This window comes from Oncorhynchus gorbuscha, linkage group LG11 (genome assembly GCF_021184085.1).
Source record: "Oncorhynchus gorbuscha isolate QuinsamMale2020 ecotype Even-year linkage group LG11, OgorEven_v1.0, whole genome shotgun sequence".
NCBI classification, from domain to species: Eukaryota; Metazoa; Chordata; class Actinopteri; order Salmoniformes; family Salmonidae; genus Oncorhynchus; species Oncorhynchus gorbuscha.
Genome location: NC_060183.1, coordinates 62,090,114 through 62,116,526, shown reverse-complemented (window position 1 = coordinate 62,116,526; position 26,413 = coordinate 62,090,114). Strand labels below are relative to the sequence as shown.

At 41.7% G+C, this 26,413-nt stretch overlaps 1 protein-coding gene across 1 annotated transcript; it reads left to right on the top strand.

Annotated features, from left to right (window-relative positions):
- Positions 1–245: 245 nt before the first annotated feature.
- Positions 246–24,433, top strand: LOC124049064 (TNF receptor-associated factor 2-like). The gene is made up of 12 exons (XM_046370394.1): positions 246–446; positions 2,174–2,384; positions 2,605–2,683; positions 3,079–3,177; positions 3,423–3,584; positions 3,739–3,813; positions 4,014–4,088; positions 4,258–4,344; positions 4,844–5,320; positions 6,070–6,247; positions 6,485–6,633; positions 20,948–24,433. Exons 2-12 carry the CDS (start codon positions 2,197–2,199, stop codon positions 21,164–21,166), a joined length of 1,788 nt encoding a protein of 595 aa, XP_046226350.1. The 5' UTR covers positions 246–446; positions 2,174–2,196; the 3' UTR covers positions 21,167–24,433.
- Positions 24,434–26,413: the final 1,980 nt, after the last annotated feature.

Below are 26,413 nucleotides of genomic sequence, written 5' to 3'. Positions count from 1 at the left end.
AGAGCCTCAATTGATGTCTTGTCAATCATTATAAACTCACCTATTCGGAGGTATGCTGTAAACATGGAAATTATGATAAAACTAAATTATGCACAACTAACCTATATAATTTGTCCAAGTGCCTATATTTTCATTATTTTAAATGTAGTCATATGAAACCATTAGCAATGGAATATCGTTAGGAGGCACCCCCTTTACATTTGGCCTGTCTGTCAACCCATGTTAAGGCTGCACATGACGTAACACCCACACTGCAAAGTGCAATGGCGAAATTGAACAATAACAGCCATCGCTTCTCCGTACCATATGTATTATGTCGTTAACATTAAAGAAAACAGAATCATTCTGGAGAGTCACATCATGCAACATCTGTAAATTTAACGCGCGCGGGGCTGCGACTAGGAGTATTCTACTGTCTCTGCAAGCGATGACAGTTTAAAACGCGGGTAAGTTTAATGTAATTGCAATACCGTCCATTTTCAATGCCAAACCATTTTCGCAGCAAACTGTTTTGTGCACCTGCTTTTAAAGGGGCGTGGCGGCTGGAATGCAGGGTACCCCATCTCCAGCTAAAGATGCTGATAGCTTAGCAACTACGATAGGGGAAAGCAGACGAGAGCAACAATGGATTTACCATTTGTAAGCATCTTTCGCAATGTCTGACTATGCACGGAGCATTTTTGTGTGATGACCCGACCATCAACTGTTCTGACACGACTGTAGCGCGAGCTACACGGCGCTATGACTGCTGACTCGAAATGTAAACAAAGGGAGACCGGCCTTTTGCTATTTCTCACAATGCCTGGCAAGCTGCATTGAAGTTGTCGTTGATAGTGTCAATAACTGTTTTTATTTATGCACGATGCATGTATTAGTACAAGCAGACCGTAGATCCATGTGGTCGATGGTGTCTGCTAAACCATAATGTTTCAAACTATAGAAAAATACGTACTGAACAAAAATATAAACGCAACATGTAAAGTGTTGGTCCCATGTTTCATGAGCTGAAATAAACATTTCCCGAAATTCTCTTTAAGCACAAAAATATTATTTCTCTCAAATGTTGTGCAGACATTTTTTTACATCCCTGTTCAGTGAGTATTTATCCTTTTTCAAGATAATCCATCCACCTGATAGTGGCATATCAAGAAGCTGATTAAACCGCACACAGGTGCACCTTGTGCTGAGGACAATACAAGGCCACTCTAAAATGTGCAGTTTTCTCACACAACACAATGCCCCAGATGTCTCAAGTTTTGAGGAAATGTGCAATTGGCATGCTGACTGACTGTAGGAATGTCCACCAGAGTTGTTGCCAGATTATTTATGTTAATTTCTCTACCGTAAGTGGCCTCCAACGTTGTTTTAGAGAATTTGACAGTACGTCCAACCATCCTCACAACCGCAGACCATGTGTAACCACGCCAGCCCAGGACCTCCACATCTGGCTTCTTCATCTGCAGGATTATCTGAGACCAGCCATGAAATTGCAGAGTATTTCTGTCTGTAATAAAGCCCTTTTGTGGGGAAAACAAATTATGTTTGGCTGGGCCTGGCTCCTCAATTTCAAGTCCATTACCTTTACAAAAATATAAAAATAAAACAAACAGAAATAACCATGGTTTTCAAGCGCCCCTGTCGTGTGAAATCCATAGATTAGGGCCAAATACATTTATTTCAATTGACTGATTTCCTTATATGAACTGCAACTCAGTAAAATCGTTGAAATTGTCGAATGTTGCGTTCTTATTTTTGTTCAGTATAATTATTTTCTCTTCTAATACAATGACAAGCTTTTTTGAATGCAAAATGATCAGGCTAGATGCCATACCATGCCAATTGTTTATTATGGGCATTGGGCTATAATGCCACCACCTAAACAAGAAATACATACTGGAAAATACATCAGATCTGCCAAATTGTCTATCTCTCTGACCTGACTGACGTAGTATTGTATTAGTGTCATATCCAGAAAAAGCAGTGGCCTACTGTCTGCAGTACCTTTCTCTCAGTCTTTATTAAATAGTAGTATAGTTTGGTTTCCAAAAGATATTCAGATGGAGACCTGCACTCACTGATAATCTAGCTTTACCATGTCATCAACACATCAGAAAAATATGCCTTCATCGTAAACTTTTCAAGTTAATTTGGACTCTGATGTTGTTGTTGCCAGGTCTTAGGCGTACTGAGGGAATCATGGCCACGGAAGAACCATCCCCTCCGTCGTCCATGGAGAGCAACAAACCCGGCTTCCCCAAACAGATCCTGGCCAACAAGCTGGAAGATAAACACCTGTGTAACTGCTGTCAGAAGCTGCTGCGGAGGCCCTTCCAAGCCCAGTGTGGACACCGCTTCTGTTCCTACTGCTTCAATAGGACTGTCAGGTGGGAGTTCAACGACTATCTCAACTGTATACAATCGTCTGTATTTTCTCCTTTACCTGTAATGTGTAAGTACTGTTCTGGTAAAACCTAAGGAAGAAACTTTAGACTATTGAAATGCACCCCCAGGTTATGATGCCTGATGAATATATTACACATTTGACAATATGACACACTGTACTGTTATTTTGTACTGTTTGTTGACATAATATTCCCATTACAGAGATGGACCTCAGAAATGCAGTGCTTGTATCAAAGAGGACATTTTTGAAGAGCCCACGTCGATTCTAAAACAAGGCTGTGTAAGTTTCTACAAAATGCGTCTTTCATTACAGTGTCACTCTATCCTCTCAAAGAACAAGTAAGATCAAAATGTACCCTTCAAATAATATGTGTCCATGTTATTTGGAGCGTGCGCACACACACACACACACACACACACACACACACACACACACACACACACACACACACACACACACACACACACACACACACACACACACACACACACACACACACACACACACACACACACACACACACACACACACACACACACACACACACACACACACACACACACAAACACCTCTCAATCATAAATGGAGCATTCGGAAACAGTACAGACTCACTGTAAAGAAAAAAGCCTTGGCGAAATGTTAGTTTGCATGTTAGTTTGCTCTCACTTCTGCAGGCTTTTCCTGACAACGCAGCTCGACGAGAGGTCGAAAACCTCTCTGTTGTCTGCATCAACGAAGGCTGTACCTGGAAAGGCAATATTAAAGAATATGAGGTTAGTTGAGCGTGGTTTTAGACTGATTATAAACCTCTTCATCATTCAAACGAAGCATTTAGACGGACATTTTTGTTGAAAAAAGAAATGGTGCCACAGATGGTTATAAGCAATGCACCTCAATACTGTATTTGCTTTGCTGTGTTCTTGCTTCATGATCAGTTTGACCGAAGATCCTTGTTTAGGCTGTTCTGAACATATACTAAAGCCAAATTAATCCTAACTTTATTTTCCGTCACTTACAGTTGAGCCACGAGGGGAAGTGTGACTACATGATCATCCCCTGCCCCTCCTGTAAAGAGCAGATCCGCTTCAACGAACAGGAACGCCACAACGAGCGAGAGTGCCCTGAGAGAACTCTCAACTGCAAGTACTGCAAGGAACCATTCCATTTCAAAAACATCAAGGTGAGAAATGATGCATGCTCCGAGAGAGAACGTCCATCCATCTGTTTATTTGTGAAATCTTTCAAATGGCTGGCTTACGATCGTATCAATTTTGCAAGGAACATTTAGGGTCAATATTTGTAAGAAGCTATACAAGAACACGTCTTTTATTTAGGCCCACGACGAGATCTGCCCCAAGTACCCCATGATCTGTGAAGGCTGTGCCAAGAAGAAAATACCCAGGGAGAAGGTGAGTTCTTAAAGTTTCAACATACACAATATAGCCAATTATAGCCAAACGCGACTGAATGCGTTTGGAAAATGCATCACGGAAAAGGAAGCTCAATATTGAGAGAAAATAATCCACTCTTTTAAGAAGGTTGTTGTTCGAAATAGCTGTAGAACTTGTCAAATCATTGTGTATTGTTTCGCCTTTGGCTCTTTCCCTAGTACGTGGACCACATTAAGTTCTGCAGCAAATTCAGAACTCCATGCAGATTCCATGTTGTTGGGTGTGATATGTCAGTAAGTAGCTTTCTTATCTCTTCAGAGCTATGGTTTTAATGAATCCTAATTAAACAAACGAGGTTGTTACTGTGTAATTACTATTTACCATGTTATTTCTTAAATATTACCTGGTAATAATTCAGTGCTACTGTTAGAACAGCTCTCCTCTCCCCCTCTCTCTGTACAGGTGGAGAAGGAGAGGATCCATGACCACGAGAGGGCCTGCGCCTACGAGCACCTCAACTTGCTGCTGCACTACATTATGGGGATGAAGGTGAGGATGAGAATGGATGTAGTGGAGCGTAAGTGCCCATTACACACACACTAAAGCAGTGGTATTCAAAGTCGGGGTTGCAGCGGAACTGCAATGGGGTCGTCCCAAAAATTATTATTAAAGTACAAGATATTATATGGGACTATATAAAAATATTGTTGAGAAAGATAATGAAATACAATTTTCTTGAGTAGATGTATTTATTTGTTTCCTTTTGTTTTGTTAAGAGATGAAAACATAATTAATTGAAGGTTATGTGCTGATGTAAAAATCGAAATGTACCTATTTTATGGTTGGTTTGGGATGAGTTGGATTTGGGGTGGGGTCGTGAGAAATTAATGCTAAAAAAATGGGGTCCCCAGAAATTCTGGTGGAAAAAATGGCGTCCCTGCTGAAAAAGTTTGAATAACACTGCGCTAAAATATGGTTGTTTGCATTAGCATTTACTTACTCTGTGTTTACTTTACCTACCTTATTTTCTTCCTCTCCATCCATGAAGGTGAGCATGGAGGGCCTGCAGCCGCAAGGCCTGGAGCTGGCTGGAAACAAGCTCCTGGAGCTCCACCATTCCCTCAGGGAGCTGGAGGCACGCGTCTCCCAGCTCAGCACTACATCCACTGGGCCTCCCGTGCAGGGGGCCACCAACTCTTCTTCCTCCCCGGGCCTCTCCGGGCCTCCCGCCCTAGCTCTTCCCCTGCCTCCACCTCCCGCCCTGGCCCCCACCCTGACTGTGTCCACCTCCTTCACCCCCTTGCCCAGCTCGGTGGGGGCGGCCCTGGAGCTACAGCTCCACAGTGAGAAGACCAAGGTGGCGGAGCTGGGACGCAGGTGCACCGATCTGGAGGTGAAGGCGGGGATGTTTGAGAATGTGGTTTGCGTGTTGAACCGAGAGGTGGAGCGCTTTGCCACAACCATGGAGGCCAGTAACAGACAGCATCGCCTAGACCAGGATAAGATTGAGGCCCTGAGCAACAAGGTAATAAGGCCCTGAAGCTGAAATTAAATTCAGTCATTTCATTTATACATCCCTATCCAACATGTTAATTCAATGGCATGACTTACTGGGGTATAAAGCTGGAGGTTCTGAGGATTGTGGTGGCATTTTTCTGCTTGACCAAATTACCAGAGTTACAAACTACACCTCAGTCAGAGTTACACTTAAACTACATATATTATATTAAGAGCTTTGCAATAGTCCTTTTTTGACTTTCAATGATGCGCTATCTCTAATGAACCATTGAAAAGTACCACCAGAAAAGTACAAAGATCTTTTATAGCCAAGATACACCCCTCTCAACTTACATGACGAACCACAGATCTTAGGAACAGTTCACAAAGATTCAGATTTGTATGAAAAATATCTTTAAAACATAGCAGACAGTTACTGCTGTGTCAACAGTTCTCATTGTAAAGACCAGTGTCTGGCCCCCTCCTCACCAAACTGGAACCCGTCTCACCCTGGTACGGTATAGCACAAAAACATTACCTTTACTATCTGGAATGCTCTTTAGGCTTTATTACCCAAAGACATCGTAAATCTCCTCTGTCAGTGCTATCTCATAGAGGCCCATCCTCAGTGGAACACACACACAATACTCTATTCTGTCTAATGTAACAACTATTCTTATAACAATCTTACAAGCATTAAAACATAATCTTGCAATTCTCCACGATAGGTTATTGACTTCATAGAAGCCAACACATATTTGTGTGTGTGTGTCTCAGGTGCGGCAGCTGGAGAGGACGGTGGGGCTGAAAGACCTGACGGTAGCAGAGATGGAAGGCAGGCTGAGGGAGATATCGGGCACCACATTCGACGGCGTCTTCATCTGGAGGATTTCTGACTTTACCAAAAAAAGACAGGATGCCATCGCTGGCCGAGCTCCTGCCATGTTCTCACCAGGTAAACCAGAACTATTGCAGTCCGTGTTAAGACTGAGAACAAAGGGGCTTCGAGACCGAGTCAAGGCCGAAAACCAGAACAACCATATTGAGACTATATTATACCGTAGTAGTGCAAGTCATAATGACAGTGCAAAACGTAGGCTATTGTGTTTCCATAATAATATTTAAATCACCGTTTTTCAGCCTTCTGCACCAGTAAATATGGCTATAAAATATGTCTGTTTTTCCCCAACAGCCTTCTACACCAGTAAATACGGCTACAAGATGTGTCTGCGGATCTACCTGAACGGGGACGGGACAGGGCGTGGCAGCCACCTGTCTCTGTTCTTTGTGGTGATGAGGGGACTGAGTGATGCTCTGCTCAAATGGCCCTTCAACCAGAAGGTAAGGACCAGGGGACTCATTTAGAAAATGCATAGAAAATGCATTAGAAGGTCATACATTTTACATGCTGTATATTGAAATCCACACAAATCCTGTAATTTATACAAGTACCAGTCAAACATTTGGACACACATACTCATTCAAGGGTTTTTCTTTATTTTTATTATTTTCTACATTGTAGAATAATAGTGATGACACCAACACTATGAAATAACACATATGGAATTATGTAGTAACCAAACAAGTGTTAAACAAATCAAAATATATTTATATTATATATATATATATTTATTATTATTATTATTATTATTATTATTATATATTTGAGATTCTTCAAAGTAGCCACCCTTTGCCTTGATGACAGCTTTGCACACGCTTGGCATTCTCTCAACCAGCTTCACCTGGAATGCTTTTCCAACAGTCTTGAACGAGTTCCTACATATGCTGAGCACTTGTTGGTTGTTTTCCCTTTACGCTGTGGTCCAACTCATCCCAAACCATCTCAATTGGGATGAGGTTGGGTGATTGTGGAGACCAGGTCATCTTATACAGCGCTCCATCACTTTCCTTCTTGGTCAAATAGCCCTTACATAGCCTGGAAGTTTGTTGGGTCATCGTCCTGTTGAAAAACAAATTGTAGTCCCACTAAGCGCAAACCAGATGGGATGGCGTATCGCTGCAGAATGCTGTGATAGCCATGCTGTTTAAGTGTGCCTTAAATTCTAAATAAATCACAGAGTGTCACTAGCAAAGCACCCCCACACCATCACACCTCATTTCCATGCTTCACGGTGGGAACCACACATACGGAGATCATCCATTCACCTACTCTGTTTCTCACAAAGTCACGGTGGTTGGAAAAAATCTCAAATTTGGACTCATCAGACCAAAGGACAGATTTCCACCGGACTAATGTCCATTGCTTGTGTTTCTTGGCCCAAGCAAGTCTCTTCTTCTTATTGGTGTCCTTTAGTAGTGGTTTTATTGCAGCAATTCGACCATGAAGGCCTGATTCAATGAGTGGCCTCTGAACAGTTGATGTTGAGATGTCTGTTACTTGAACTCTGTGAAGCATTTATTTGGGCTTACATTTTTGAGGCTGGTAACTCTAATGAACTTATCCTCTTCAGCAGAGGTAACTCTTGAGTCTTCCTTTCCTGTAGCCAGTTTCATCATAGTGCTTGATGGTTTTTGCAACTACACTTGAAGAAACTTTCACATTTCATGAAATTTTTCGTATAGACTGACCTTCATGTCTTAAAGTAATGATGGACTGTAATTTCTCTTTGCTTATTTGAGCTGTTCTTGCCTTAATATGGACTTGGTATTTTACCAAATAGGGCTATCTTCTGTATACCACCCCTACCTTGTCACAACACAACTGATTGTCTCAAACGCATTAAGAAGGAAAGAAATTCCACAAATGAGCTTTTAACAAGGCACATCTGTTAATTGAAATGCGTTCCAGGTGACAACCTCATTAAGCTGGTTGACAGAATACCAAGAGTGTGCAAAGCTGTCATCAAGGCAAAGGGTGGCTATTTTGAAGAATCACAAATATAAGATATATTTAGATTTGTTTAACACTTTTTTGGTTACTACATGATTCCATATGTGTTATTTCATAGTTTTATGTCTTCAATATTATTCTACAATGAAGAAAATAGCAAAAATAAGGAAAAACCCTTGAATGAGTAGGTGTGTCCAAACTTTGGACTGGTACTGTATATCTTCAAATTTATGTTAAAATGTGCAACACAATTTTGATTTTGCATGACACGCGTGACGTATAAATCAGACATGCTTTTGTGGAATTCTCTTTCTCGTTGTCCTGGCAGGAAACATGTCTGTAATGGAGATTATAAATATCTAATTCTATGATTTATTACGTTTTCTATATCAGACATTGTTTTGTTCGTACTCTTTTTATTTGTAAATAATCATTAATCAACAAAGAGGTGAAAAGAGGGCGACCCAGTCAAGTGTCAGACAGAGTTGTGGTTCTCATCTTATGTCAGACAGAGTTGTCGTTCTCATCTTATGTCAGACAGAGTTGTTGTTCTCATCTTATGTCAGACAGAGTTGTCGTTCTCATCTTATGTCAGACAGAGTTGTTGTTCTCATCTTATGTCAGACAGAGTTGTTGTTCTCATCTTATGTCAGACAGAGTTGTTGTTCTCATCTTATGTCAGACAGAGTTGTTGTTCTCATCTTATGTCAGACAGAGTATGTGTTCTCATCTTATGTTCTCATCTTATGTCAGACAGAGTTGTTGTTCTCATCTTATGTCAGACAGGGTTGTTGTTCTCATCTTATGTCAGACAGGGTTGTGTTCTCATCTTATGTCAGACAGGGTTGTTGTTCTCATCTTATGTCAGACAGGGTTGTTGTTCTCATCTTATGTCAGACAGGGTTGTTGTTCTCAGACATCTTATGTCAGACAGAGTTGGGTTGTTGTTCTCATCTTATGTCAGACAGGGTTGTTGTTCTCATCTTATGTCAGACAGAGTTGAGGTTCTCATCTTATGTCAGACAGGGTTGTTGTTCTCATCTTATGTCAGACAGAGTTGTTGTTCTCATCTTATGTCAGACAGGGTTGTTGTTCTCATCTTATGTCAGACAGGGTTGTTGTTCTCATCTTATGTCAGACAGGGTTGTTGTTCTCATCTTATGTCAGACAGGGTTGTTGTTCTCATCTTATGTCAGACAGGGTTGTTGTTCTCATCTTATGTCAGACAGAGTTGAGGTTCTCATCTTATGTCAGACAGGGTTGTTGTTCTCATCTTATGTCAGACAGGGTTGTTGTTCTCATCTTATGTCAGACAGAGTTGAGGTTCTCATCTTATGTCAGACAGGGTTGTTGTTCTCATCTTATGTCAGACAGGGTTGTTGTTCTCATCTTATGTCAGACAGAGTTGTTGTTCTCATCTTATGTCAGACAGAGTTGTGGTTCTCATCTTATGTCAGACAGAGTTGTGGTTCTCATCTTATGTCAGACAGAGTTGTGGTTCTCATCTTATGTCAGACAGAGTTGTGGTTCTCATCTTATGTCAGACAGAGTTGTGGTTCTCATCTTATGTCAGACAGAGTTGTTGTTCTCATCTTATGTCAGACAGAGTTGTTGTTCTCATCTTATGTCAGACAGGGTTGTTGTTCTCATCTTATGTCAGACAGAGTTGTTGTTCTCATCTTATGTCAGACAGAGTTGAGGTTCTCATCTTATGTCAGACAGAGTTGTTGTTCTCATCTTATGTCAGACAGGGTTGTTGTTCTCATCTTATGTCAGACAGGGTTGTTGTTCTCATCTTATGTCAGACAGAGTTGTTGTTCTCATCTTATGTCAGACATAGTTGTTGTTCTCATCTTATGTCAGACAGAGTTGTTGTTCTCATCTTATGTCAGACAGAGTTGTTGTTCTCATCTTATGTCAGACAGAGTTGTTGTTCTCATCTTATGTCAGACAGGGTTGTTGTTCTCATCTTATGTCAGACAGAGTTGTTGTTCTCATCTTATGTCAGACAGAGTTGTTGTTCTCATCTTATGTCAGACAGAGTTGTTGTTCTCATCTTATGTCAGACAGAGTTGTGGTTCTCATCTTATGTCAGACAGAGTTGTTGTTCTCATCTTATGTCAGACAGAGTTGTTGTTCTCATCTTATGTCAGACAGAGTTGTTGTTCTCATCTTATGTCAGACAGAGTTGTGGTTCTCATCTTATGTCAGACAGAGTTGTTGTTCTCATCTTATGTCAGACAGAGTTGTGGTTCTCATCTTATGTCAGACAGAGTTGTGGTTCTCATCTTATGTCAGTTCTCACAGAGTTGTTGTTCTCATCTTATGTCAGACAGGGTTGTTGTTCTCATCTTATGTCAGACAGAGTTGTTGTTCTCATCTTATGTCAGTTCTCATCTTGCGTCAGACAGGGTTGTTGTTCTCATCTTATGTCAGACAGAGTTGTTGTTCTCATCTTATGTCAGACAGAGTTGTTGTTCTCATCTTATGTCAGACAGAGTTGTTGTTCTCATCTTATGTCAGACAGAGTTGTTGTTCTCATCTTATGTCAGACAGAGTTGTTGTTCTCATCTTATGTCAGACAGAGTTGTTGTTCTCATCTTATGTCAGACAGAGTTGTGGTTCTCATCTTATGTCAGACAGAGTTGTTGTTCTCATCTTATGTCAGACAGAGTTGTGGTTCTCATCTTATGTCAGACAGAGTTGTGGTTCTCATCTTATGTCAGACAGGGTTGTTGTTCTCATCTTATGTCAGACAGGGTTGTTGTTCTCATCTTATGTCAGACAGAGTTGTTGTTCTCATCTTATGTCAGACAGAGTTGTGGTTCTCATCTTATGTCAGACAGGGTTGTTGTTCTCATCTTATGTCAGACAGGGTTGTTGTTCTCATCTTATGTCAGACAGAGTTGTTGTTCTCATCTTATGTCAGACAGAGTTGTGGTTCTCATCTTATGTCAGACAGAGTTGTTGAGGTAAAGTCAGAATGGCAGCTGGCAGGTTTGTGAAGTCATCTGGTTTGCACTCATGAGGTCTATCCCTCACACTTTCTGTATCTCTCTCTGTATCTCTGTCTCAATTCAATTTGCTTTATTGGCATGATGTAACAATGTACATATTGCCAAAACTTACTTTGGAGATTTACAATATTAACATAATTAAAATAATAATAATCAGTAACACCAATAATCAAGGGTCAAAATAACCATACATTGAGCAACAACAATTACAATAAGCATAGAGGACAGGTTGGTTGGTCTGTCAGACACTGTCCCACATCTTATGGTAGGCCTGCAATGTACATAGTGAGCTGCCAACCCACAGCTGTGTGTGTCCTCCCCCAACAGGATGGGGAGCCTGTTCTCATCAGAGAGGACTTTGAAGCCTTGAATAAGGGTTTCAATTCTGGGGAAATGACATTCTTGTTTTATATTTTTGATATTTTGTCAGAAAATGCAGCTCTGTCTCCGGTTCTGCTGTGGTGCAGTGGTTGCACAGCCTTTCATCTACAGGGAGCCATGTTTTCCTGTGTTTAACCTTCTTAATGGCAAGGCTGTGCTCACTGAGCCTGTACTTTGTCAAGGTGTTTCTAAGGTTTTGATCAGTAAAAATGGTCAAATAGTTAGCCACAGTGTACTGTCGATTTAGGACCAGATAGTACTGCATATTGCTTTGTGCTTGTGTTTCCCAATAGGTAATATAGTTTTGTTTTGACTGTGTTGTAATTTGGTTTATTCTGATTGATTGGATGTTTTGGTCCTGAGGCTTCAGTGTGTTAGTAGAACAGGTTTGTGAACTCAGCCCCAGGACCAGCTGGATGAGGGGACTTTTTCTTTGCTCAGCTCTTGGCATTGCAGGGCTTGGTAATGATATGAGAGGGGGTCACTGTATTTTAGATGTTTCCATAACGTAATTGCTCTTTTGTTATTATTCTTTTTTATTATTCGTGAATATTGGCCTAATTCTGCCCTGCATGCAGTGTTTGTAGTTTTCCTCTGGACATGTAGGAGGATCTTACAGAACTCTGCATGCAGGGTTTCAAATGGGGTGTTTGTCCTATTGGGTGATGTCTTGTTTTACAAGTGGACCCCATACCTGCTGCCATAAAGTGCAATTGGTTCAATGACACATTCAATTCGTTTTAGCCAAATTGTTATAGGTATTTCAATTTGAATTTGTTTTTTAATGGTGTAGAATGCCCCCATGCTTTCTCTGTCAGTTCATTCACTGCCTCATTAAGGTGTCCAGTTGAGCTTATTTTTCAATCTACGTAATTGTGCAGTACTCTATATATTTTGTACCAATTGAGAACTCACTCTCTCTCTCTCTGAATGCTGGGGATGAGTGTATGTATGAGTGAGTGTGAGTGTTGTGTAGAGTTACATATCCTGTTTTTTCTTTTACGTTTCCTTTTCTTGGTATCTTTTTTTCTTCCTCTACATGATTACGGTTATCATTATTTTTATTTAGTTGTTGTGGTAAAATTAAGTATATTGTTGTTTGTGTCTAAATTACCCTGGCTTTGGCGTGGGGACGCAGTCTCTGTCACTTCGGCACGGCTTTAGGTGTGTTACTGAAGCTACTGTCACTGGAGGAGTTTTTGGTCGAGAGAAGGCATGCTATGAGAATGTTGCTTATGCGTCATGGATGAATAAAGCGGTGGTGGTTTTTCTTAAAGAAGAGTGTCTTGTTGATCGTATGGTTGAGCATGGTGTACTTCTAAAGAAGAGCGTCTTGTAGATCGTATGGTTGAGCATGGTGTACTTCTTGTAGAATGGTTGAATGGTGTACTTCTTAAAGAAGAGCGTCTTGTTGATCGTATGGTTGAGCATGGTGTACTTCTTAAAGGAGAGTGTCTTGTTGATCGTATGGTTGAGCATGGTGTACTTCTTAAAGAAGAGCGTCTTGTTGATCGTATGGTTGAGCATGGTGTACTTCTTAAAGAAGAGTGTCTTGTTGATCGTATGGTTGAGCATGGTGTACTTCTTAAAGAAGAGTGTCTTGTTGATCGTATGGTTGAGCATGGTGTACTTCTTAAAGAAGAGTGTCTTGTTGATCGTATGGTTGAGCATGGTGTACTTCTTAAAGAAGAGTGTCTTGTTGATCGTATGGTTGAGCATGGTGTACTTCTTAAAGAAGAGCGTCTTGTTGATCGTATGGTTGAGCATGGCGTACTTCTTAAAGAAGAGAGTCTTGTTGATCGTATGGTTGAGCATGGTGAACTTAAAGAAGAGCGTCTTGTTGATCGTATGGTTGAGCATGGTGTACTTCTTAAAGAAGAGCGTCTTGTTGATCGTATGGTTGAGCATGGCGTACTTCTTAAAGGAGAGTGTCTTGTTGATCGTATGGTTGAGCATGGTGTACTTCTTAAAGAAGAGCGTCTTGTTGATCGTATGGTTGAGCATGGCGTACTTCTTAAAGAAGAGCGTCTTGTTGATCGTATGGTTGAGCATGGCGTACTTCTTAAAGAAGAGCGTCTTGTTGATCGTATGGTTGAGCATGGAGTACTTCTTAAAGAAGAGCGTCTTGTTGAGCATGGTGTACTTCTTAAAGAAGAGCGTCTTGTTGATCGTATGGTTGAGCATGGCATACTTCTTAAAGAAGAGCGTCTTGTTGATCGTATGGTTGAGCATGGTGTGCTTCTTAAAGAAGAGCATCTTGTTGAGCATGGTGTACTTCTTAAAGAAGAGCGTCTTGTAGATCGTATGGTTGAGCATGGTGTAATTCTTAAAGAAGAGCGTCTTGTTGATCATATGGTTGAGCATGGCGTACTTCTTAAAGAAGAGCGTCTTGTTGATCGTATGGTTGAGCATGGTGTACTTCTTAAAGAAGAGCATCTTGTTGATCGTATGGTTGAGCATGGCGTACTTCTTAAAGAAGAGTGTCTTGTTGATCGTATGGTTGAGCATGGTGTACTTCTTAAAGAAGGGCGTCTTGTTGATCGTATGGTTGAGCATGGTGTACTTCTTAAAGAAGAGCATCTTGTTGATCGTATGGTTGAGCATGGTGTACTTCTTAAAGAAGAGTGTCTTGTTGATCGTATGGTTGAGCATGGTGAACTTAAAGAAGAGCGTCTTGTTGATCGTATGGTTGAGCATGGTGTACTTCTTAAAGAAGAGCATCTTGTTGATCGTATGGTTGAGCATGGCGTACTTCTTAAAGAAGAGTGTCTTGTTGATCGTATGGTTGAGCATGGTGTACTTCTTAAAGAAGGGCGTCTTGTTGATCGTATGGTTGAGCATGGTGTACTTCTTAAAGAAGGGCGTCTTGTTGATCGTATGGTTGAGCATGGCGTACTTCTTAATGAAGGGCGTCTTGTTGATCGTATGGTTGAGCATGGCGTACTTCTTAAAGAAGAGTGTCTTGTTGATCGTATAGGTTGAGCATGGTGTACTTCTTAAAGAAGGGCGTCTTGTTGATCGTATGGTTGAGCATGGCGTACTTCTTAAAGAAGGGCGTCTTGTTGATCGTATGGTTGAGCATGGCGTACTTCTTAAAGAAGAGTGTCTTGTTGATCGTATGGTTGAGCATGGCGTACTTCTTAAAGAAGGGCGTCTTGTTGATCGTATGGTTGAGCATGGTGTACTTCTTAAAGAAGGGCGTCTTGTTGATCGTATGGTTGAGCATGGTGTACTTCTTAAAGAAGGGCGTCTTGTTGATCGTATGGTTGAGCATGGCGTACTTCTTAAAGGTATGTTTATTCTAGTTACGCCGCTTTTTTCTCTGTCAACAAGGATAACGATTTCGAATATACCGCCGTTTATTCCCATTGAGCTATTGCCATAAGCGATATGCTTGCCCGAAAAGGGAGAAGGCGGAGGGGGGGGGGGGGGGGGGGCGCAGGTGGTCCTCGTAACGCCTGGGCCCAGTGATGTAGGGAGAAGTGGGTCGACAGTGGTTGAGCAGCCACACGCACCTGTTTTTGAGGAACAAGTTGTCAGTGTTGAGGGCACGGAGTTGCAACTTCTACCAGAGGAAAATGCTATGCAGCAGAAAAATATTGTTGTAGAAGGTAAGGACAGATCCGAAGAATCATTTCCAGACTGGAGTTGCCCACGACGAGTCACGGGGCACAGGAGGGGGGTCATGTGGAGCTAGGCTCCCAGGTAGTGGAGGAGATGCCCACTACGAGTAATGGGGTACAGGAGGGGGCTCAGGTGGGGGCTCAGGTGGGGCTAGTCTCCCAGGTAGTGGAGGAGATGCCTGGTACGAGTGATGGGTTGCAAGTGTTGAGAGGGATGTGGTAGAGGGGAGTCAGTGGTCTGTGGGCTCAGTTGAGGAGAATAAGGATATGGATATCTCTCCTGATACGATAGCAGCTGATGAAGACTCAATTTACAGTCTAGAGGAGGTAAATGGGTTCCTGGATCAGACTTTTGGGAAATCTGTGAAATTGGCAGATTTTTTTGATGTTGATAAGTTTGTGAGGTCAGCTGTGGTGTTACAGAAGACAGTGGGGTTAGACAAGCTGAGTGAGGAGAAGCGTTGAGGACATTTACTACTGCTGTCACTGCAGCAAAAGGTAGTGGGAAACGTGGTCAGCTTCTTAGGGCTGCAATCCCGTTAACGGGATTGATATGGCAACAGCCAGTGAAAGTGCAGAGCGCCAAATTCAAACAACAGAAATCTCATAATTAAAATTCCTCAAACATTTTAAAGGTAATTTTGTTGTTAATCCCACCAAAGTTTCCAATTTCAAATAGGCTTTACACCACAAACGATTATGTTAGGTCACCGCCAAGTCACAGAAAGAAATCTGCCATTTTTTCAGCCAAAGAGAGGCTAACTAAAAAGCACAAATAGAGATAAAATTAATCACTAACCTTTGATGATCTTCATCAGATGACACTCATAGGACTTCATGTTACACATTAAATGTTTGATTTAGTTTGATAATGTCCATCATTTATGTCCAAGAGCTACTTTTGCTAGCACGTTTGGTAAACAAATCTAAAGTTATGAAGCGCGTTCCCTAGTTGCAGACGAAATGTCAAAAAGTTCCGTTACTGTCTGTAGAAACATGTCAAACGATGTATGGAATCAATCTTTAGGATGTTTTTAACATTAAACTTCAATAATATTCCAACCGGAGAATTCCTTTGTCTTCAGAAAAGCAAAGAAACGGGAGATACCTCTCATGTGAAATGTGCATGACCAGCGGATGACTGCTGGAAGACCTCTGACTCATTCCTCTCTCATTCGGTCCCACTTCACAGTAGAATCCTCAAACAAGTTTCTAAAGACGGTTGACATCTAGTGGAGGCCTTAGGAAGTGCAACATAACCAATATCCCACTGTGTATTCAATAGGGGCTGGGTTGAAAATCGACCAACCTCAGATATCCCACTTCCTGTTTGGATTTCTTCTCAGGTTTATGCCTGCCATATGAGTTCTGTTATACTCACAGACATCATTCAAACAGTTTTAGAAACTTCAGAGTGATAATAATAATATGCACATATTAGCAACTGGGACTGAGGAGCAGGCAGTTTACTCTGGGCACCTTTCATCCAAGCTACTCAATACTGCCCCTGCAGCCATAAGTTAAGAGAAAAATAAATCAATGATGATGATCATGCCTCATATGGTGTTTTTTTCTCCTTGTCTGGTTTCTCTGTGGTGTTTTCTGCTTTTCCTTTCTTTTTTCTATATGGAGGTACTAAGTAGAGGTTGACCGATTAATCGGAATGGCCGATTAATTAGGGCCGATTTAAAGTTTTCATAACAATCGGAAATCGGTATTTTTGTGTGCCGATTTTTACATTTGAATTTTTTTTAAATGTATTTTATATACCTTTATGTAACTAGGCAAGTCAGTTAAGAACACATTCTTATCTTCAATGACGGCCTAGGAACGGTGGGTTAATTGCCTCGTTCAGGGGCAGAACGACAGATTTTCACATTGTCAACTCAGGGGATCCAATCTTGCAAGCTTACAGTTAACTAGTCCAACTCAATAACAACCTGCCTCTCTCTCGTTGCACTCCACGAGGAGACTGCCTGTTACGCGAATGCAGTAAGCCAAGGTAAGCTGCTAGCTAGCATTAAACGTATCTTATAAAAAACAATCAATCATAATCACTAGTTAACTACACATGGTTGATGATATTACTAGATATTATCTAGCGTGTCCTGCGTTGCATATAATCTGACTGAGCATACAAGTATCTAAGTATCTGACTGAGCGGTGGTAGGCAGAAACAGGCGCGTAAACATTCATTCAAACAGCACTTTCGAAAGTTTTGCCAGCAGCTCTTCGTTGTGCGTCAAGCATTGCGCTGTTTATGACTTCAAGCCTATCAACTCCCGAGATGAGGCTGGTGTAACCGAAGTGTAATGGCTAAGCTAGTTAGCGAACGCTAATAGCGATTCAAATGTAACTCACTCTGAGCCTTCTAGTAGTTGTTCCCCTTGCTCTGCATGGGTAACGCTGCTTCGATGGTGGCTGTTGTCGTTGTGTTGCTGGTTCGAGCCCAGGGAGGAGTGAGGAGAGGGACGGAAGCTATACTGTTACACTGGCAATACTAAAGTGCCTATAAGAACATCCAATAGTCAAAGGTTAATGAAATACAAATTGTATAGAGGGAAATAGTCCTATAATTCCAATAATAACTACAACCTAAAACTTCTTACCTGGGAATATTGAAGACTCATGTTAAAAGGAACCACCAGCTTTCATATGTTCTCATGTTCTGAGCAAGGAACTGAAACGTTAGCTTTCTTACATAACACATATTGCACTTTTACTTTCTTCTCCAACACTTTGTTTTTGCATTATTTAAACCAAATTCAACATGTTTCATTATTTACTTGAGGCTAAATTGATTTTATTGATGTATTATATTAAGTTAAAATAAAAGTGTTCATTGTTCATTCAGTATTGTTGTAATTGTCATTATTACAAAATATATATATATATATATATATATATAAAGATCGGCCGATTAATCGGTATCGGCGTTGAAAAAAAATCATAATCGGTCGACCTCTAGCTCAGATACATACAACCTGTCTAACCTTACTTCTGTGTATTGACATTGCAACGTAAACAGATGGTCTGCCTTTGTCTACCTGATGGGAAGGTGACCACGGATGAAATGCTCCAACATGCCGTGGATTTCTACTCTGCCCTCTATAAGGTGGAGGATTGTGATTCTCTGAGTACTCAATTGGGCCCTGAGCAGAGAGTTGCTTTGGATTCTGACATTACTCTGCAGGAGCTGTCCACAGCAGTTATGCAGCTCTCATCAGGCAGAGCCCCTGGCATCGATGGTTTACCATCTGAGTTCTATAAGCACTTTTGGGGGTTTATTGGGGAGGAATTTTAAGACATGGTGTGTGAATATTTTCCTGAGGGTTGTCTTCCTGTATCTTGTCAACTTGCTGTGCTTTCATTGTTGCCAAAAAAGGGGGATTTGGCTCTTATAGAAAATTGGCGACCTGTTGCGTTGCTGTGTGCAGAATATAAAATTGTATCTAAATGTCCCTCAAAAAGGTTGAAAGAGTATCTGGCTCTATTGTTGATAATTTGTTTCTAATAAGAGATGTGTTAGACATTAGTAAACTGTCTGATGTGAATGTGGGTTTACTTTCATTGGATCAGGGGAAGGCTTTTGACCATGTGGACCACCAGTACTTGTTCAAAACAATGAAAGCCTTTGGGTTTGGGGATGTGTTTTTGTCTTGGATGAGTTTACTGTATGCTGGGGCCTCATGTACGGTGAAGGTGGGGGGTGGTTTGAGTTGCCACATCCCCGTCCAAAGGGGTATCAGGCACGGATGCCAAATTTCGGGAATGTAATATTGTCTGGCAATTGAACCAATTCTTTGTTTTTTTAAGAGCGAGGCTTACTGGTTTTTCTGTGCCAGGAGTAATGAAGGGTACCACGATAGCACTGTCTGCGTATGCAGATGATGTGACAGTTTTTATTACAGGGGATGAGGATGTTAAGGTTCTCTCAAATGCTTTAAAGGTGTATGAGAGGGCCTCCTCAGGAAGAGTCAATTGGGAAAAGAGTGAATCGCTGTGGGCAGGTCAGCTTCAGATAGGGTCCACTCCACGGTTACCAGAGGGGCTTCAGTGGGGAAGAGATGAGATGAAGACTGGGGTTTCTTCTAGGCTCTGATGTAATTTCAGAAAAATAACTGGGAGGGTGTAGTGCAGAAAGTGTGTGCCAGACAGTCAAGGTGGAAGTGGGTGCTACCCCAGCTGTCTTATAGGGGAAGGGTATTGGTAGCTAATAATCTTGCTGCCTCTATCCTGTGGCATAGACTAATGATTTTACAGCCACTGTGGGTCTGATACAAGAGCTTCAGAGGACCCTTGTCAATTTATTTTGGTCAGGACAACATTGGATTAAAGCTACATCCCTGTACCTGCAACTGCATTAGGGTGGGTAAGGTCTGGTGGACATTTCTTCCAGGATCATGGCTTTTCGGCTTCAAAAAAGCAGCCCAGAGACTGTTGCACAGTGACGGTTTTAGCTGGGTTGACACAGTCTACACATTGATGAGGAGAGCGGGCTGTTTGGGCTTAGACAAGCATCTTTTCCTCTTAAAGTTAGAGGGAGGTGATTTGTCTGATCGGACTCCATTTTATCAGTCTGCTATGCAGGCTTGGAGGGTTTTTGTCATGTCCCGTAAGGCCGGTACGCCACCAGGGATGTGGCTTTTTGAAGAGCCTCTTTTTTTTATAACACTGCCATCCAGTCCCGTGCTATGGTTTCAGCCAGCCTACGTTCATGCCTGTTAGGTGTGGGGTGAACTAAGCTGGGTCATCTGATGCGGAGCGGGAGCAGATCGTTGGAGGCGCTGGGAGAAAGAGCAGGGATCCGATCATCTCTTCTACTGAGGAAGGTCGTAGATGAGGTCTGTAATTCTTTGCCAGTACTTCATTGCCAATATGTGACTGACACTTCCAATTCTGATCGGTGGAAGGACGGTCTGGATTATGTGTTCCCTGCACTGATTGTAAGTGCTGCGGCGGGGGATTTCGAGAAGGACGTGGGGATGCTGCTTTCCTTCGAGACCCAGGAGCTGGAGGAGTTCAAGGTGTTGGGAAAGAAGGCCATGTATTATATCTGTGTAAAAGTGTCCTTTACCTTTTCCCTGGATGGGGTAAAATCGACGAGGTGGGCGGGTGTGTTTGGTCCAGGTGCCTCCCCAAAAGGCTGTTGGAGGTCTTTATACAAACTGCCTATTGAAAAGAGGATAGCTGACCTACAATGGAGGATAATACATGGAGTCATAGCCACCAACATGCATCTGGTACATCTGGATCCGACAGTTTTGGAAGGGTGTCCATTTTGTGCTGAGTCTGAAACTCTGGCACATTTTGTTTTTACAATGTCCCAGGTTGGTCGGGATGATTGACCTGATCACTAATTGGTTCTCAGCTCTGGGAGAGGTTTTCTCTTCCCAACTGTTTATATTTGGGCTAAAGTACAGGTTTAGTCAAAGGGGTGTAGTTACTTTGCTTAATTTTGTGTCAGGGGCAGCCAAATTAGCAATATGGAAGACCCGAAAGAACAGTATTCGGGGACAGGGGTCTGTGGATGGGTGGGAATGCTGGAGGGAATGTTGGCAGCGAGACAGAGTTGAGTTTGCCTATTACAAACTGGTTAACAATATTGAACTGTTTGAGTATATGGGGTATTTAGAGGCTGTTATGATTAGTTACTGTGGATGAGAATTTGGTGTTGTTTTTAATTGATGTGTAACTATGGTTTTGTATGAGTGTATATAGTGTTGTGAGCTCCCAGACCCAATAAAGATGATTTAAAATTCAAACTCTCTCTCTCTCACCAGGTGACTCTGATGCTGCTGGACCAGAGTAACAGGGAGCACATCATCGATGCCTTCCGGCCCGACGTCACTTCCTCCTCCTTCCAAAGGCCTGTAAGTGAGATGAACATCGCCAGCGGCTGCCCGCTCTTCTGCCCGCTCTCCAAGCTCGACGCCAAGAACTCCTACATCCGCGACGACACCATTTTCATTAAGGCCATCGTGGATCTCACAGGCCTCTAGGATGCACCCTTTGAAGTGGAAGTGCAAGACAACCGAGCAGCAATGTGGCCATTCAGGCTTAATTTTGGCTGCTTTTGAGCACCATTTCGGGTCCATTTTGGTTCCGTTAGGGCCTATTTCGGTCCCCTTCATTAGTAGGGAGACTGACACGTATGCTACCGTGTGCTGCATGTGGCTCCAGTTTGCCCAGCTCAGGAGGCCCTTGCACTGTTGTAGCTCTACCATCTCTTAATGCCACAATACTGGTTCCTCATGGTGCTTGAACCCCAGTTGGTGTGTAGCTTTATTATTTGTATCCATGGAAATAACTCCAGAGTATAGTCTCAATATTTAGTAGGACAGAACCTGTGGTATTTAAATGGGGATATGTGGCAATTGAATTGATTTGGAGGGCATCTTTTTCTCTTTGTTTTTCATAAGACTTCATTGGGTCTCAGAGAGAGTGAATTGTAGCCGTTAGAGAATAGCAAAAAGAGGGATATGAACCTTTTCCTTGTCAGTGTAGAAAACTGCCCCACTGCTTATTGCAGAAGTAGAGCTTATCGTGGCTTGATGCAGCAGGGTATTCACTTTATCTCTTGTTTCCGATCTCAACCCGAGTCATTTTGATTGTGGATATCGTGAGCTTCTCAATGCCATTGTTGAGTACATTTGCATAGACAAACGTGGAGTTATGTTATGAATAAGAATATGGGCATTTGTTTGCCTTTTTGCGCAAATTGCATGCGGGCTATCTTTTATTGGCCTTGGTGTTGAAGTGCTCGCTCTTTTCATTGGGCTGCTGAAGGGATCCTTCCTTGTTCGTTATTACACCTGTTAGTGAGTTAAACCATCTGTGATGGTGGACATTGCCTGCATGTCTTGGATCCAGGCATATACTTTTACATTTACTTGTTGGTGTTGCTTTTCTTGTTCCTCTTTAGGGGTTGAGGCTGATGGGATTGGTGGTTCGGTACATCTGTGGAAGATACAGTGGAGTTATCAGGGTGTTATAAGGCAGCTTGCCAATCAAAGCCTGAGGCATACAAGTGTATTTCTATCACTGGTAAATACATCAAGCTGGAAGAGCTTTCCCCTCCAGGAAATGCTCATTACAGTAGCTCATATATCAACACATAGTACTGTGCCCCACCACAGATGTTAATACAGGTTCCATGAACTGAAGGAATGGAGTGTTCCTTGTTTTCTGTTCATATTACAGTGTGGTACATTTGTATGTAGTTTTGCTGCTATGTCAGATATGTTGGTGATGTAAAACAAATGTGTTGCGATCAATGCGAAATTTAGCACAGACAGTTGAAGGTGTAAAGTGGAAGGATAAAGAGAGATGTAATCACGAAGTGAAAACAAGTGAATGTGATGGTATACTTTGCCATTGGACCATAGTGGTTGATCATCGTTAATTGATGTTTGATGTAACTCTAGATAAATCCCATTAACCTGTGGGTGACAGTGAAACCTCTTAGCCTAGGTGGTAGTATTATGATTCATGAAGCCCCATAAATGACACTGACCAAAATGCTAAATCTGAGGAAATCCTTTAGATCTGAAATGTATCTGTAGGTTGTATGCTTGTCCATTAGGGGGTGCTGTTTTACTTGGTACGCCTGTGTGCGTCCCCAATAGTCTTCCCCCTCTGGACTTGTGTAGGGGTTTTCACCTACCTGTTTTGAAACCAGTCTTGACCTGTTTTGAAACCTCTCTGTGCATGGGAGGGTTCAATTCATATTCAGTATCGCAGTTCGTGGTTGGCTTACCTCGTAGACCAATGGCGAATGCATTTATTTGCATTTATTTGGAGGAGTATAAATAAAGATGTTAGAGTTATTATTATGTCATATCTCGCACAGCTTCTGTTCAACACAAGCAGATGCCTATATACATATATATATATATATATATATATATTCATAAGAATTTATAAATATAATATCATAATGTTGAACAATTCAATATATTGATGTTACTATACCCATATTGTTATTAATAAATATAGTATAGTTGAATATATTATTAATGATATAAATAATACCTACTTTTTGTTTGTCGAGGTGGTTTAAGACAAGTCTGGAAAACCCCTTAAAGTAACCCAAATACATCAAATGCTGTGCCACATAATACCAACCATGGCACCCCATTCTCCTGGGTTAACTGAGGGTTAAAAAACAAAATATGAAGTGGTTGTGTTTACATTCCCCAAAATGACCCTTTAAAGGTTCCCACAGTACCTCTGTGTCACATAACTGTGCTTCTCAACCTTTTCTGTACCACTGGGGCCGGAAAACAATGGTCCCTCTTGTACCAAGAACCGTCAAGTTGCTATGGTCCTTCCTCCTCGAAGGACTCCTTAGGCCTATATCAAAACAGCACTTGAGATCTGGCTACATTATTGTCAGCTAACCATCTGATGGGCCGGTCAGCAGCATCCCTGGGACTGGTGCCAGTCCACAGGTCAGAGGTTGAGGACCACTGATTTCTTGTCTTCTGAGAAAGGGTGCGTTGGTTGTTATTATAGGTAGTATTTGCGCTCTGAACATCATATTTGTGCAGTCAGTGAATATGGTGTTTGGTCCTTTGATGGTTATAGACAGGGTTTGGTTCTGCAGGAGTTGATTCTGACTATGTTCATTATAGGGCGAATCCCTCCTGCAGATGTAGCTTTTTTAGCATCAAACTGGAGAAGTTGTTCAGTCATTTTACAGCCCTCAACGAAAAGGAATTCATATATATTCTTTCCTTTCCATAAATACTTATTCTTGTGTTGTGCCAGAATGTTATATTACCTCCAAATTATTGCAAAAGCTGTGTTATACATTGTACTTGTATTCTATGCTAAAAAATGGTGCCAAATATGCTTAGAGAAAAAAATCGATGTTATGTACATATGAAGGTTTATGGTTTTTTCTTTTTGTTTCATTCCAATGTAATGCATGGGTCACTTTTGGAACCACCTAGACTGATGGAGTACTTTCAGCAAAATATCTCCTCATAATCCAATAATATACCTTTCTTTAGGTCTCTGAATGTAAAGCTTTAATGCAGTGGTCCTTTACTCTTTCTGGGAGAGAAAAACAGTTCTGTTTTAACAGTTGTTGATGCAGTTGAATTTAATGAACTTTAATTGTGCACTTTGTATTATTTAAATGTGAAACAGGGTACTACTTTGTTCTGTGATTTGTATACTGTGAAGTCAGAGCTATATACATTCTGTTTTGTTGATCATGTATGTTCTCTATACGCTGTAAAGGCTGTAACAGGTCATGTAGTATGCAATAAATTTGTCATTGGATTCCTGGGTTTTCTTCGTCTCATACCAAGTCTCTGTTTGTGTCGCAAATGGCACCCTATTCCCTATATTGTGCACTACTTTTGACCAGGACCCATGGAATATGGTGGACATATATTTGGGACACTGCCTCTGACTTCCATCTCTTTCCTGCTGGCTAGAATGAGGGAGTCATTGGTTTTGTTGTTCCTGTATTCAACCAGAAGATGGTGCTGCTCACCATTGTTTTACACTGGTTGCCATCAGTACAGTTACCATGTATGATCTTCAAACAGGGATTATTCCACTCCTTTTAATGAGATTTGGCCATCTGCCAGAGATAAAGATCTAATACAGATTCTGGTTTCTGAGAATCACGGATTTACTCTCTGAGTCAAATACCCCCTTGACCGTATTCTGCGCCTTTTAAGGAGGGACGAGTCATAGGCGAAGCAACTGAACCATGGACAGATTTATGTAACGGGCTCTTGATCGAGAAGAATAAAACAGACACGAATCATTGGAATATAGCAAATGGAAATAATAAATGATTCTATGTGGAGTAGATGTTATAGTGTGATTTGGCTCCTTGAATAGTTTCTATGTGTCTTTCAAAGGCATGATTGAGCCCTAGACTGATACCCACAATCCTTCTGTCAAGGATTCCATAATTTAATGTTTTGTGTGTACAAGAAATAGCCAAGGACCCACGTTTCAGCAATCTACTGGCAAGTCTGCTTGGCAAACTTGTACTTTTGTCATGCTACAATACAAATAATTCAACTGCACAATTGCAGTCAAACAAATTATTTCCCTGACAGTGTTGGGACAATGAATAAAAACCTAATGACCCACATTTCACCATTGCATCTTGTGCTTAACATTACAATACAATATCCACCTCACACAAATTCCAGTGAAAAAAATTCCTTCCCAGACAGTCTTAGAGTGTTGGGTCTCTAACTGGAAGTTTCACTCTAACATATCCCAGAGAGGGGTACTCTAGTATAGTAGTGGTTGGGTGAGTCATGATTCATGATGGGACAGTGGAACTGAATTGGCAGTACCAAGGCTTTTCTACAGGAAGTGGTGGGAAGGGAAGACGACTGGCCCACACAGCCGTTGAGGCTCCTGTAGCTAGGGTTGCCGACCCTGCCCATTGGGCCTGGACTGGAAGCTCCTGGAGGATGGAGAAATCAGCCTTTGAATCCCAGGGAGCAGTACATTTCTTACATGTCTAATTGAAATGAATGACTTAGTGTTAAAACTGCCAAAGGATTTGGCAACCGACTTGGCTGCAGTTGTCACTAGCAGGATATGCTAGAAAGTATGACTGTCTATTAAGCACAAATGTGGTGTTCATGGTCTTGTTGATTAAGTCTAACAATGTTCAATTGTGCCACTTCTGTACATTATAGCATGGTCTGTCTGTTTGGCCTGAACCGAAACCCCTGGATAGGAGGAGAGTCCTCTGACATGGTGATGATTGGTAGGATAACACAGACCCAATACAGTGTTGCCAGTCTGCCCTCCAAAAAGAGATTAGAGGTTGCTGATGATAATTGATTAACTCTGGAAGAGTTAATTAACTCTGACCTGGCATCTGTCTGTAGTGGGCTTACAGCACCAACCAGTTAGTGAAATGTAATTTAGACATACAGAATGTGGCTCTATGCTAATGATAATAAGCAGATCTAGTTTCCCTACTCTGGTCAGAGGGCATTCTACCAGCATATACACCCTCTGTGGGCAGAGGCCATATGCCATTATGCCATGATATCATTCAGGTTTATGTCTGTGTGTGAGTGTCAGAGGAGGCTGGTGGGAGGAGCTATAGGAGGATGGGCTCATTGTAATGACTGGAATGGAATGGAGTCAAACATGTGGTTTCCAAATGTTTGATATGTTTGATACAGTTCCATTTAGTCCATTCCAGCGATTACAATGAGCCCATCCTCCTATTGCTCATCCCACCAGCCTCC

What these genes read in the sequence shown, in the direction of transcription:
- LOC124049064 (XM_046370394.1), top strand. Translation starts at nt 2,197, where the DNA reads ATGGCCACGGAAGAACCATCCCCTCCGTCGTCCATGGAGAGCAACAAA. An exon ending in TCCATTTCAAAAACATCAAG is followed by an intron (nt 3,585 to 3,738) that starts GTGAGAAATGAT and finishes TCTTTTATTTAG; the next exon opens with GCCCACGACGAGATCTGCCC. An exon ending in TCCTGCCATGTTCTCACCAG is followed by an intron (nt 6,248 to 6,484) that starts GTAAACCAGAAC and finishes TTTCCCCAACAG; the next exon opens with CCTTCTACACCAGTAAATAC.